This window comes from Xiphophorus couchianus, chromosome 5 (assembly GCF_001444195.1).
Source record: "Xiphophorus couchianus chromosome 5, X_couchianus-1.0, whole genome shotgun sequence".
Classification (NCBI taxonomy): Eukaryota; Metazoa; Chordata; class Actinopteri; order Cyprinodontiformes; family Poeciliidae; genus Xiphophorus; species Xiphophorus couchianus.
Window position 1 is genome coordinate 27,809,862 of NC_040232.1, and position 13,075 is coordinate 27,822,936.

The 13,075-nt window shown below is 37.2% G+C and overlaps 2 protein-coding genes across 9 annotated transcripts in view; both read right to left on the reverse strand.

Annotated features, from left to right (window-relative positions):
• Positions 1-5,066, reverse strand: part of htt (huntingtin) — a 40,563-nt gene extending 35,497 nt beyond the window's left edge. For 3 of the 7 annotated variants that reach the window (XM_028017349.1, XM_028017345.1, XM_028017343.1), the window contains exons 1-7: positions 4,659-5,066; positions 3,739-3,822; positions 2,669-2,789; positions 1,776-1,835; positions 1,583-1,662; positions 688-826; positions 440-581 (exon numbers count right to left, since the gene is read on the reverse strand). In XM_028017349.1, coding sequence (XP_027873150.1) covers positions 440-581; positions 688-826; positions 1,583-1,662; positions 1,776-1,835; positions 2,669-2,789; positions 3,739-3,822; positions 4,659-4,756 — 724 coding nt within the window. In that variant the 5' untranslated portion in view covers positions 4,757-5,066. Of the gene's footprint in view, positions 1-439; positions 582-687; positions 827-1,582; positions 1,663-1,775; positions 1,836-2,668; positions 2,790-3,738; positions 3,823-4,654 lie in introns of all 7 variants that reach the window. The other 4 variants (XM_028017346.1, XM_028017347.1, XM_028017348.1 and 1 more) reach the window with 3 other exon arrangements.
• Positions 5,067-6,525: 1,459 nt separating this feature from the next.
• Positions 6,526-13,075, reverse strand: part of grk4 (G protein-coupled receptor kinase 4) — a 54,212-nt gene continuing 47,662 nt past the window's right edge. The window contains exons 13-16 of one of the 2 annotated variants that reach the window (XM_028017191.1): positions 12,523-12,660; positions 11,268-11,405; positions 10,964-11,095; positions 6,526-9,950 (exon numbers count right to left, since the gene is read on the reverse strand). In XM_028017191.1, the coding sequence (XP_027872992.1) occupies positions 9,894-9,950; positions 10,964-11,095; positions 11,268-11,405; positions 12,523-12,660 (465 nt within the window). In that variant the 3' untranslated portion in view covers positions 6,526-9,893. Of the gene's footprint in view, positions 9,951-10,917; positions 11,096-11,267; positions 11,406-12,522; positions 12,661-13,075 lie in introns of both variants that reach the window. The other variant, XM_028017192.1, reaches the window with a different exon arrangement.

Sequence of the window (13,075 nt, forward strand, 5' to 3'; positions counted from 1 at the left end):
AGTATCTTACTAGCAGAAAGTTCAGCCCCTTCTGCTCAACTTATCAATAACATGTAGATGTGGTATATTGCTTATTTTCTGGATTAACCAATTCATAGTCATATAATTTCCTCATACAATTTGAACCAGATGAAGCTAAAATTATGACACTTCAGGAGTTCCAGATAGAACATATTTACAGACAAAAATTGTTTTGGTTTTTGTTATCTTAAAAGCAAAATGCTATCTTAATACTGCTCTGACTGTATTGTTCTTTCAGCAATACTCCAGTTAACAATGAATCAATTACTAATTTTGATTACAATTATTTCAATGAATGATTCATCACGATCAATCGTTTCAGTTGCGCTGTAAATCAACAAAATTGATCCTTGTGATGGTAAAACAAAAAAAAAAATCACACATCAACTCTGTGTGTTTCAGTCTATGTGTGACCTACCCAGCAGTACATTAAGGAGCCATGTGTAGAAGTAACTTGTGCGTCTGGAGTGTTGGCACACGCAGACGGCGCAGCTGGCCGCTGTCCGTCTGATGGTGGAAGAGCTGGACTTCAGGTTGGCAACAAACGACTTCAGCAGCACCTGAAAAAACCCACAAAGTTACAGTACTACAATGACACGTTTCAAAAGTGTGAGGATCACTAACAACAAACATCCAATGAGGAATAAGCTCATCTGAGTCGGATACCTTAATCTCGCCATCGTTAGCAAAGTTTCCCAACGCTGACATGATTTTGGGTATTGCTGCAGCCAGCGTCTCCTGCACGGTTTCCTCCTGACGCTTGGTGATCCGACTGAGGCATGGCAGCAGGTTGACCAGGTAAGGTCTGGACCACAGAAATACATGGAACAAACATGACAAAATTAAAAAGATTCACACGATGATGTTTTTCATCCTTACTTGTAAACAACATATTTCCTGCAACAACATATTTCAACTCAAAAGAGCAAAATAATAATGGAAAACAAAAACGAGAAGGATAAAAATGTAGGTCAATAAAACTCTATAGTTGTTGATAATTGACACTGCAATTAACAACTATATGTTCTAATTATTTGTTTTCCTAATGCTAGCTTTATGCAAGTTTCTAAAACTGAAATTTAAGATCTTTTTTAACAATAAATGGAATTTAAGATCTCTGTCACAGCAAAAATGATACAAAAGAAAATTGCAAATAAATAAACCATATGGGTTCGCAATAGAACTGAGTCAATGGCAAAGACAAACACCATCCAGCCAACCGACAATAAATTTGCACTTTTCAAAAACAGCGAGCTGGCTTAAATCTTGTTAGCAACGGTATATTAGCAGCTAGTTACCAGTAGCCACAACCGCCTTGAGTCACAGAACACCGTACAGGTGAGTGCACACGACTAAGTTATGCGTAATAGTAAAGTACTGCAAGAAAAAAGAAAAACTACATAGAATGAGACAAAAGAGTTCTTTCAAAACAAAATTTAAGATCTGTGAATAATGTATTTAAGACCAACTTATTGTTTCTCAATTAATTTAAGGCCTTAATTTTAGATACATTAACTGAGACTTTGGTGTCAAAATAAATATTAACATAAGGAAGCATTACCTGCATTTCTGGGGTCGGATGAGGTGGGCGAGCTCAGCAAACCTCCACAAAGCTGCTCTCAGACTCCGTGAGGCACCGTTCTGTTGAGGTATGAGAACCACATTAAACAAAGCACTGAACTTTTACAGTTCTCTTTTGCGACTAAAATGAACTAAACAACAAAACATAACCAGGTCTGAGCCTTAATTAATACCTTTTTAATTTCTTTGTACAGCTCCAGCTGCAGTCTAGGCAAGTTCGAATCCATCAGAGCCTGGGGAGTAAAAAGAGTCTAGTAAGTAGCAGAAATGATTCAATAATTATGACAATAATTATAGTTATTATCTTAATAACTGTTCTTCTAGTATAACAGTTATTAAGATATTCTGCACAATTACAATTGTATTTTTAGAACAAATGGAATTTACCACGGCTATTTTATTTTTTTTAGTTACAAGCAATTTTAAGATTAAAGACTAAAGTTCAACAAAAAGATCACAAATCTTTGGATGTTCTACTTTGTTACAGGCCTGGCTATTCACAAATGTATGTGGAAAGCTAAAAGTTCAAAACAGGAACAATTATCACATCAAGTTCTTCCAACCCCCTATACAACAAACTGCACACTTGCAATCAGGGAAACGTCTTTCTCCAGGCAACAGGCAAAGTCTATTACTATTCTATTCTATTGCCAAAGAGAAGCACATGATTTATTGCTCCAGAGAACATGCCTCCTTTAATACTAAATGTTGCATGTAAATTATCCAAGTTTAGATACAATGTTCACACCTGGAAAAACAACATTATATTTTAGCAGCAGTGGGAATAATTGTTGCTTTTCTGTTTTGAATAAAAGCTAATAGGTCAGGTTATCCGATTTTTGTTTCATATTTTTGTGCAACTGCATACTTTTTCCATATTATCTTATACAAGTTCAGTATGAGTTTCTCTCTTTTCGTGTTAAATAAGAAGAGTTGGTCCAAAAAAGAAATTTGCTAGGTGTCAGATTTTCTCCAAGTGGAAACTAGTTAAAAGTGAACATGAACTCAACAACAAAATCCAGCTTCAAAACTTGGACAATGACAAAATTTACAAAATATTACTCACTTTGATGATTTTGTTCAGGCACTCATCAGCCACCATACGGACATCTGATTCACTGTCATCGCTGCAGAGAAGAAACATCTCCATTGCGATCCCGAGCAGTTTCTGAAACTCTGGAGATGTTCTGTTTCCAGGCACCAAAAAAACACAAACAGTCAGGCAATTATTAAGCATGAAGACTTTTATAAATGACTGACTGACATAAATTACCAGAAGCTGCCTCCATTCCTTCTACTGACGTTAGAATCTTCTAATTCTAACATAATTAGAAGATTTGGTCAACGTTACACTAAGGATGCCTTTGCATGTCAAATATTGTAAATGCAGAAGTAAGCAAAAGCTGTCTATAAAAACAAAACACAACAAAATTGTCTTTTTAATATACAAAACTGGGGCTAGACACTTGAGTGCTGTCATGGTGTGCTTATAAAATAAACCAGTCAGTGCAGCGGTAACTAAATTCTTTAATTTGATCAGGATAGGGCCAATGTTTTTACAGAAATCTGTACAAATAACTAAAATCTTATCTTCAATTTCAAGTTTTTTTAATTTTGTTTTTTTCAAGATTTTTTTTTATCACAACCCCTTACCACTGATTTTTGTTCCTGTACCAGTTTTGGCCACGCTACTCTTAAAACACACAACTGATTATTGTCGCTGATAACAAAAATGTAAAAAGTTGTGTAATATTGATAAAGCTTTCTCCTTCTAAGGGAACTGGTTTGTTGTGGTCAAAAACACATTTCCTAGCAGTAGTTATTTTCTCTGCCTTTGGTTCTAAAACAAATCTAACTCGAAGGCAGCTCTTCAAAATCTGAAAGAGTATTGTTCCTTCGTCACGTTGTCTTTAAAAAAAAATCTCTTGATTTAGGCCATATTTTTGCATGTGTGTAGATATATACAAACATTTTAAATGAATACTGCCAAACAAAAGAATCTGGTTGAGCATTTACCTTCTATATTTAATCTGAAAACATAAACTACAAAAACATTGTAGTAGGATTTCTCCACTGTAGAGTGGATGAGAAAGGCCACTAATGAGAAGGAATTTTAGTCCTTTTATCAGGGCCTACCTCAGAGACTGAGCCACAATGTTTTCACATATCGTCAGGCAATGGGTCACTCTGTCCTTCTTTGTTGCAGCTTGCTCCTTTTTTCTGTAAAAGCATCACAAATTCACAATGTCAAAGAGAAGCAGAGAAGGACGGAAGAAAAGCACAGTTATTAATTTATTTGAACATGTCTTTACTTGCAACCCAACAGATTATAAAAAACTATGCAATGAAAAAATAAATGTTAATATACAGTAAGAGACAAACAGAAGCAAGAAAAGGAAAAACAGTGTAATTCAAATAAAAATGGGATTAGAAATACAAATCTTAAATTTCTCACTAATTTTATTCTGCAGGACTACAAACTTTAATATTAAAATCTAAAATTAATGACTTTGCACCCATAGCTGTGGGTATACTACTGTACGTCCAATTAACTTATATCATCCATCACAAAGAGCCAGAACAGAATCCTCCCAGCTCTCCATCAGGATGGTACCATTACATCACTCCAATGAGTGAACCTGCCCCCTTTTATGAGGCTACGTTGGTCTGCAGTCGTAGTTTGAAGAGTGTTATACATTTTAAACAGATCGTTCTAAAGCTTTCTGACAAATCTAGTTCACAACACAATCAAAGATGCTTTAAATTGGTCTTTCTGACCCCGCACAGGTGCGTGAGCGTCAGAGAATCGGCTTAAGCGTTGATCACAACACATATAAGCTTGGCTGTAACCATGATGAGAAATAGCCCCGCTAATATAATAAAGAAATATTCCTGAAATTTCTTATGAGATTAAACAGAAGATCAGATTATGTAGTAATATACAAACTCTCCTGGGGAGGAGGGAGAGGAGGGGGGGAGACACTGGCATCGCTAGCGAGCTAGGCTAACTGTAACGCAGCGGTGTCCGTTTTGTGGCATCTAAAAACCACACTTACTGTCTCTGAACGAGCTCCTCTGCTGTCGGTGGTCCCTGCTGTTGTTGAAATGACTTCAGAGACTCAAAGGCCTTCATTAGCTTCTCCATGGTGGCCATTTTAGCAATCCACAACGAGAAAGCTCGCCCGAGAAGCTAATATTTACTATTTGCGCTAACCAGCTAGCGCTGTAGAATAAGGTAGAGGGGGCAAGTTAGCGCTAAGAGAGCAGGAGGTGCGTAGCGCGACGAGGGTTAACGCTGCCCGCGGCAGCCGCCACCCGCTCTCCGCTTTCACTTCTGTCAACTTGCCGCTTATTTTTCCACAATGTTAACCCTGACAGAACCAAATATGTGCCGAGAATGTCCCATCTTTGATGCAGCAGCAAATGCGTTCTACCCAGCAGTCACACCAGGAAGTGGTGACAAGTTGCAGCGTCGGGGAGGGACGTAAAACTCAGTGGCCAATCAGTGTGCGGCTTTCTCTTGGCTGATTTGTCAGAGAGCCGATGAACTGCTGCGTTTTTCTGCCTCATGTTATTGTTGCTGTCATGGGACCGTTGAAATCAGGAGGCTGTTTCGCAAAACCCTAGATAGGATATTAAACTGTCAACTGTGATTTTTCTGATAGTTACATGCAGTTTCTTTTCTCGCTTTTTTGAAGGCAGCGCTTAACAAATACCTGAGATCATTGTTTAGAGCATAAGATTAGATTTTAGATTAGACTGACACTCCTTTCGCCTGTCACCCGGATCAAAAATGGCTTTTTGTACAGCCCGCTTATCTATTTCCTCTCTGTTTAAATCGTACACCTTGGCCTATAAACCTGAGTTTTACTGTCAACTTACTAAAGTTTTATCGGCTTACAATGACTGTAGTTATACTTCATGCACACAGTGATCAGAAGTTTACCGCTTATCACTTTTACCAGTGTAATTTAAAAAAAAAAAAACTTTGAAGGACTTTAACAAGAAATAAGTGCACAAGGTTAAGTTTATTGTGACTTTTTTTCCCCGAAACCACCCGGAGTCAAAATTATGCAGGCAGATGTGCCTTAGCATAAATCAGAATTTTTTTGTGTGTGTATGGACATCAACTATTCTGACATAATTATGACTATAAATTTGACCTCTTATAATGTAAAGTACATTTGGACTGCTTGTGGTTGTAGAATACTAGGTTGTAATAATTTATTTCAAAACTAGAAATCCCAGCTATTTCATTTTGGATTGGCATTCTTAAGAGTGTTGTCTAAATATCTATGTCTAGAATATTGTCTAAACTGGCTGCAGTTTACATGTCTGGTAAACTGCAGCCACCAGACAACAGAGCGGGTGCAGTTCACCAGTGTGTGCTGGTTCATATACCACACATGCCAAGAATCGTATGGGAAACATTTTGTTGCCATCCAGATGTCAGAATCATGCCTAATGCAGCTAATTTTCATACCAATGCCTAACTTTACCACTATTTAACAGCCTCTGCCTTCAGAGTAATATTTTCACACTAACTGCAGTAATTAATGCTTATGTTCCTGCAGGTGGCAGTGTTGTCTCCTCAGCTGAACAAATACAGAATAATGAGAGTTTAATTACATTAACATGCTGCATAACTTAGTCGATTAACTGGTTAAAAAGACATACGGTGAATCCGTTGGTCTTATTTCTCTGCAACACCTCCATAGTCAGATGAAGGAGTAATCTTTCCAACATCAGCTGATTAATTAACATAGTGCCACAGGTGAAAAGTTCATCTCTGGGAGAAAATAAAAACTGTAAAGACAATCAGCTGACAGGAACAAATTAACTTTAATTTACAGTGAGCAGAAACTGTAAAGAAAGTTTCACTTCACCTCCGCCTTTCATTCACAAACAAATCAACAGAAGAAAAACAAGTTAAGACACCTCTTTTAATACAAATGGCAGTGTATTATTTCATAATTACAAATGTCAGATATGGTACAACAACCAGTGATATAACTTGTACAAGAATTAACAATGCCTGCAGTGGTTGAATAACATGACTGTACAGACTGAACAGGAAAAAATAAAATAAAAAATCAACTCCCTGTTTGAATACCAAAAATCCATTTGTTCATCCTCCTTTTGCTGTAAATATTCCACGTTTCCTTTTTCCCCTACTACAGAAATAAAACTGCAGAAGATCTGAATTTGTACAGGTGCATTACCTATAAACTAATTCAAGTGATATTCCACTTTGTAGGTGCTTGCTGGCGAGCCTCATCCCAGTTTCAACTCGCCATCAACGCTCCGACAGAAAGGCAGGAACAAACCAGGAACATTTGTTATCCAACAAGCCAGCTCCGCTGGTCACTCCCGGCCATTCACAAAGTTGTCCTCCGATAACCAGCGACACATGTTGGCACAAGAAGGTCATCACTTACATACACAAGGATCCTGAAGTATTACAAATTGATACATGCTTGAGTAATAAAACATGTCTTTTTGTTTTGGTTTTTTTTTTTAAAACAGGCATTACAATGCACTTAGTGCGGACATTCAAAACAGTTGAGCTGATTTAAGTTTTTACGTTTTTTCTTTTCTATATGTATATGAAGAAATTTCAGTGGATGGGAAGTAAATGAGGTAAAAAAAATATGAAGGCAGGATGTCAGAAACTAAATTGGTAATTGGCACATTTAATAAAGGCTGTTGGTTTTTTCTTGAGTAAATTCTTCTTGAAAAGGAAAATGTTTTAATCTGGAGAAGGTTGCTTTTGGTATCATTGTCTGAACAGTTAAAAGACACTTCTCAAAGTCATTGTCAAAACATATACAGTGCAATGGATCTGATAGAACATCTTCACTCCTATGTGGATTGATATGAAATACCTTACAAACAAAGATACAGGCATGGGTGATGGACGCAGTTAAGTTTTCACCTTGGATTTTTAGTTACATGTTAGAAATACAGAATTTACAAGTTTGCTTTGAGGCTAAAATCTACATGAATGAAACCAGCTTCAAAGTCTGGCTGAGAGCAAAGCAAATTATAGATTTCTTTTTAAAAGGACAACAAAGACAAATTTAAGAATCAAATAAATGAGAAACTACTAGATGTGATTTCTGGACAAAAGAAAAATTTCAGAACACATCGGTTTAATAGACTGGGAACTCAATGCACACCTCATCAAACGTATGCAGCCTCAAAGTCTGAATGTATCTGGGAGATGTTCAAGTTCAAATATTTTTAAAAACTGCAATGAATAATTACAGACTGCTTTCATGTAAATTGAATTTCTCTTTAAAGTTGCTGAACTGTACAAAAGTAGAGCTAATGAAGTCTAATTCACAAAGTGGAGCAAAGCTGCGTCATCGAACGGTGAAATATACACAAATGTGCAGCCATCATGCTGAAGTGGGGGTATTCACAGCATTAAAATGTGATGGGGCGGGGCTAAACGGTATCTGCTTCTACAGCAAAATCTAGAAATGAACATAAAAGAAAAAGTACCGGAAAGAAATTTTTTGATGGTTTACGAGGAAAAACACTTCTTCAACAGTAAGAGAGAAATGTAGAAAAATCATCTTTAAACCTGCTCATCGCAATTGTAGTAAATAAATACTCAATACATCAACTTTTTTTTTCCCGGTAGTGGAAACAACACATTTTTACTATAAACTAGTCATGACCAGGCGCATTCCACGAGATTTCAGACAGCGGAGTCAATGGAATAACCAGAAAGTGGTCCGAGAGTCAAGGCCCACTTATAGAGCGTTTCCAAAAGACCTAGAATGGGCAGGTACTCTTTTTCTAATAAAACAATAAGTAATGTAACTTGGTAGCACGCATTAGGCCACAGAAGAAAAAGCACATTTAAGCTAGCCTAAAGTTTTTTGTTGAACATTTGGATAAGCCAGTAAAATATTGGGAGAATAGAGTCTGAAGACATAAGACCAAAATTTAACCGAAGGAAAAATGACACCGCACAATGTCTCAAAAACTTCTCACCAAAAGTTTAAAAGTGGAAAAATCATAATATGGAAAAGTTTTTCAGGATATTTCACTAGCAGACTTCATGTGATTGAGGGAAGAATGTATGCAGAGATTTACTGAGTCTCAATGTGGTGAATTCTTTTTGAAGTATTGCACTCTAACACAAAAAGCGATGACTTATCAAAGTTACTTTTATTCAAAATCGTTCTTTGAGCTCTAAATGCAACTCTTATCAGCAGAACAAATTGTTTTTTTCTTGTATTCCAAAAACAAGGGTAGCGAATTATTTAGCTTTCAAGGAAAAATGTTTCTACTTTGCTTCAGCCTAACAACAAAGCAGCACGTGAAAGTGCAGTACTGAATTAAAAGGGGGGAAAGCACAAATCACTATAAAATAATCAGTTTGAGCAAAAATTGTAACAGATGTGCAACTAGCAGGTGTGTTCTCGTTGGAAACAGTTGGGCATCACAAATTTTACGATTTGAACCTGCTGGAGCTTAGGGAAGATTTATTTGAAATTCCAGCATTAATTGTGGATTTCAGTGTTTGCTCTGTGTTTTATTAATACTGAGCTGCTGCACAGATTCCCAAAAATAAATACATGGGATCTTAAAATGACTTGGAACACACACCGCAAACTAGTCCCCGGACACACACATCTAGTTCCTCCTGTCCGGTCATACGGATAGTAGGCATGGTTTAAAAAGACTCCCTGCTGCAGCTATTCCACTCCCGGGAAAAGTTCAAGCATCACAGCTCTAATAGTGATGAAAACCTGGATTAAGTTCCAACTGTATCCCTACGATTTCAGGCGTTTAGCGACTAAAAGTTAGTTTGGTATAAAGTGGAGCTAATGTGCTAACAAAGATCAAGTTAAGGACAAACACGGCACATATAAAAAAATGAAAGAAAAAAAAGGCCTGATGCTACATTGTGAAAAATAAAAGACTAATGAAACTAAAATGTGCTTCTTGAAAGAAACCGCCTAATGAACATTATTCATACTCATTCCAAATAATAATAATAATAAAAAAAACAAAATCAAAAGAAATTAAGGTAATGTATGCATTCAAGTGGTACTTTTATGGCTTTTTGTACAATACAACCTTTAGTGAAAATATACATCTAGACATAAATTCAAGTACAAATGTACAAAATCTTTAAAGTCATACTTTTTTCTTTAGCTATAATACACTTTTAATACAGCTCATAAATACAGGTCGACATTCACTGAGTTCCTAAGATTCTCGCACTTGGTTGGAGATTGTGGTGAAGCTCTGCGGCGGAGGGACGGAGTGGTTTAAAGTCGTGAGGGCTCTTCTGTCTCGTCGTCACTGTAACCGCTCTTCAGACAGACCTGGGAACAGTAAAAAAAAAACAGACAAACAACCATGCAAATTGACTAACAAGTTTCATCACTAAATTTGAACATGTATTTAAGAAAATGTGACATTTTTTAAATGAAGAAATGTTTCCACAAGCTCCAAAAAACATGGAATGAGAGAGTTTAGCAGGGATTTTGCAGCATCATTAAGAAGGAAAAGAAATAGTCTGAAAAGATTTTAATGAAAAAAAACATCAAACTTGAGCTAATAATATTTTAAAGACAATTCATGTAAAAGACAAAAATATTTCACATATTTCAAGGTAAAAAAAAAAAAATGAAGGTAGTAGGAGATGATCCACTGGTTTGGAAAAGCAGGAGAAACTAAAGCTTGTTTTGCAAAATTCTTCTTATACCATCAACTTTTTAATCTTTTATGTCACAACCAAAAACTTCAGTGTTTTCATTTAGAGTTTATGTAATGCACCAACAAAAAGTAGTAAATAATTGTGACGTGAAGGGAAAATACAATAGAATATTTAGGTGAATCATGAAAGGTGGCTCAATGGTGGCTTTTATATGAAAATAAATAAATACATAAAGACAAAAACGATCCTTTCACTTTATAAAAAAAGGAGAAGAATCACATAGTAGCATGAAGTTTGTAGTTTAAATGTGACAAAAAGTGAAGCTGCTCCTGGAGTATGACCACATAGCACAGATGAGCACTGAGATTTATTTTTTCTAAAGCAATGTTTCCTGTTCTGCCTTCCTAGATGAAATGTCAGTTTTACAGTGAATACCAGAGAGGACATAAAAAGTAGTGAATCGGTCAACCCCAGAAAAAGGACAAAGACAAGAGACAGACCTTATTCTAACAAACTCACAAAGGTGCATTAATAAAACGTTCAGATTCCATGTGAAGTAATGTCCTTTCTGAGTTTGGACAAGGCCTGCGGAATGGACAACAAAAAAGGAAAGCCAGGAAAGCAGGAAGTACCTTAGCCCCCACCCCCTCGGACAGTCGCCGGAGCGCTAGCACTTGCCTCTCTTCTGAACAGGCGGTAGAAGAAGCCCCGCTTCGGTGGAGGGTTGGGCCGGTTCATGTCCAGGTCTGGGCACAGCATCCCGTCGGTCTCATAGATGTTGATTTCTTTGAAGCACTCCATCTCAATCATCTGAGAGCAAAATCAACAAATCCCACATTATATTTTTAAATACCTTACTTCTACTACAAGGCAACCAAGCACTCAGGAAACAGACTTTTTTCTATTCGGTAGCTATCACACATTCCTGTGTGAGGTCATTGCTGTGGGATTTCAAGGATGACGTCATTTCAGGCTGCAGTACCTCGTTCTGCCACGGGATGGAGACACTGCCTGTGACAAACTTTGAGTAGAAGTCGTCATCTGTGGGGTCAAGGTTCACGCCTTTGACAGTGGAGAACTGCTCGATGTCCAGGACGTCTTTACAGTACACGGCTCGAGGCTGAGAGGGGGACAGAAAGGAGCAAAACAAATGGAGGGGGGGGGGGTTAAACACTGGAAGAACAATGAACAAGTGATGCGAAATCTGTAAAAAGTCTTTTAAATCTTACAGTAGCTTAAGTCATTAGAAAAATTGTTGAAGGAAAGCAATAAGAAATGCTCTTTGCAGTTTGCTTAAATCCATGGGAGACTAACAAGTGTAAGGATGTGAAATTTGAACTGGCTGGAGGTTCAACAATTAATCACATTAATCATGATCAATCAATTATCCACACAATCGTCAACTAATTTAGTCACTGAATAATCAAAAAAGTCCATATGCTGATAAACACTCTCCGAAGTGTGATTATGTCAAACCGTGCAAAGAATATATACATTAAGCATTTTAGATGAGAAACCTTTGTAAATATTTTCTACCCAGAACCTTTACACTGCCATAGTTTAAGTTTCAAATTCTGTAAAATTTTGTTATTAAACACCTTTTCATATCCATTTTTAAATTGAAAAAATAATCAACAGATCAGCTGTACAACATTGATGTTAAGTGAAGCAGAAAGAGTTTATTAAAGTATTTATTTTGCATGTTTTTAGCTGCAAATGATCAAGTGTTCATTAGATATTGTATCAAATACGCTTAAGTGGTTAAATAAAACAATCTGCAGAATGTACTACTGTTTTTATTCAATTATGTGGCTAATTATCAGAATAATCATTCCTTGCAGCTCTAAATCTTGCACACAGATAGAAAATGGTTCTACAAAGCATCACTTCAGCAAGGCTATATACAAAGACATGTCACATTTTTTTCATTTGATCATAAAAAACAAAACAAATCAAAGACGATGTGAATGATTATGATTTGACTACCAACAAAGTCTCTCAAATGATCTAACTTTCATAACTAAAAAAAAACTACTGGTCCAGTTTATCTCATATAAACTGAGCTGTTGAGCTGAAATTAAACTACAATCACACATTGGTTCCACCACAGCCACTGGCTGCCATGATAAACTCATTTCCTTCTGACAATGGCATTTCCTGCATACGGACGGACTGCGCCTCAAACTGCCGTGTGTGTGCGCGCAAGTTGGGGGTGTGTGTGTGTCCATCTCTCTTACATCTGGTATGAAGGGAGGGTCCAGCATGTTGGCCTCCAGCCGTTTGAAGTTGATGTTTCTGAAGATGGGGTGCTGCTTGACCTCAGTGGCCCCGCAACCCCGACAGCCGAGCCTCTCCTTGGGGTCCTTGGCCAGGAGCTGAAACCCAGCAGGAGGAAGGAAAAACAGATTTAAACATCTGAACCTTCAAAAGGTCCGACTGAAGAGAGGCAGGCAAATGACGCGTCGGCTAGTAGGTTTCCTGTTAGGGACGAGGGCAACAAAGAAACGGTTCGAGAAATTAAATTTTTCGCTTTTCTCAAAGACTTTCATGAGAGATAAATATTAAAAACACAAACCGCTACTGCAAAGTGCTAATGCAGCAAGAGAGAGTGTAGTTAATACCAATAAAACCAAGCTTGCCTTTCTTTTTATATATTTTGCATAAATAACACAAAGTTTCCTAGCAGATTTTAAATCTTGTCATCCACTCGGCTCACTCATCTATTTCTGGCAGTAGAAGTCACCGCCTCTCTGGCGTCCCAGAGACCGACGGCCCTCCCTCTCCTGCTGC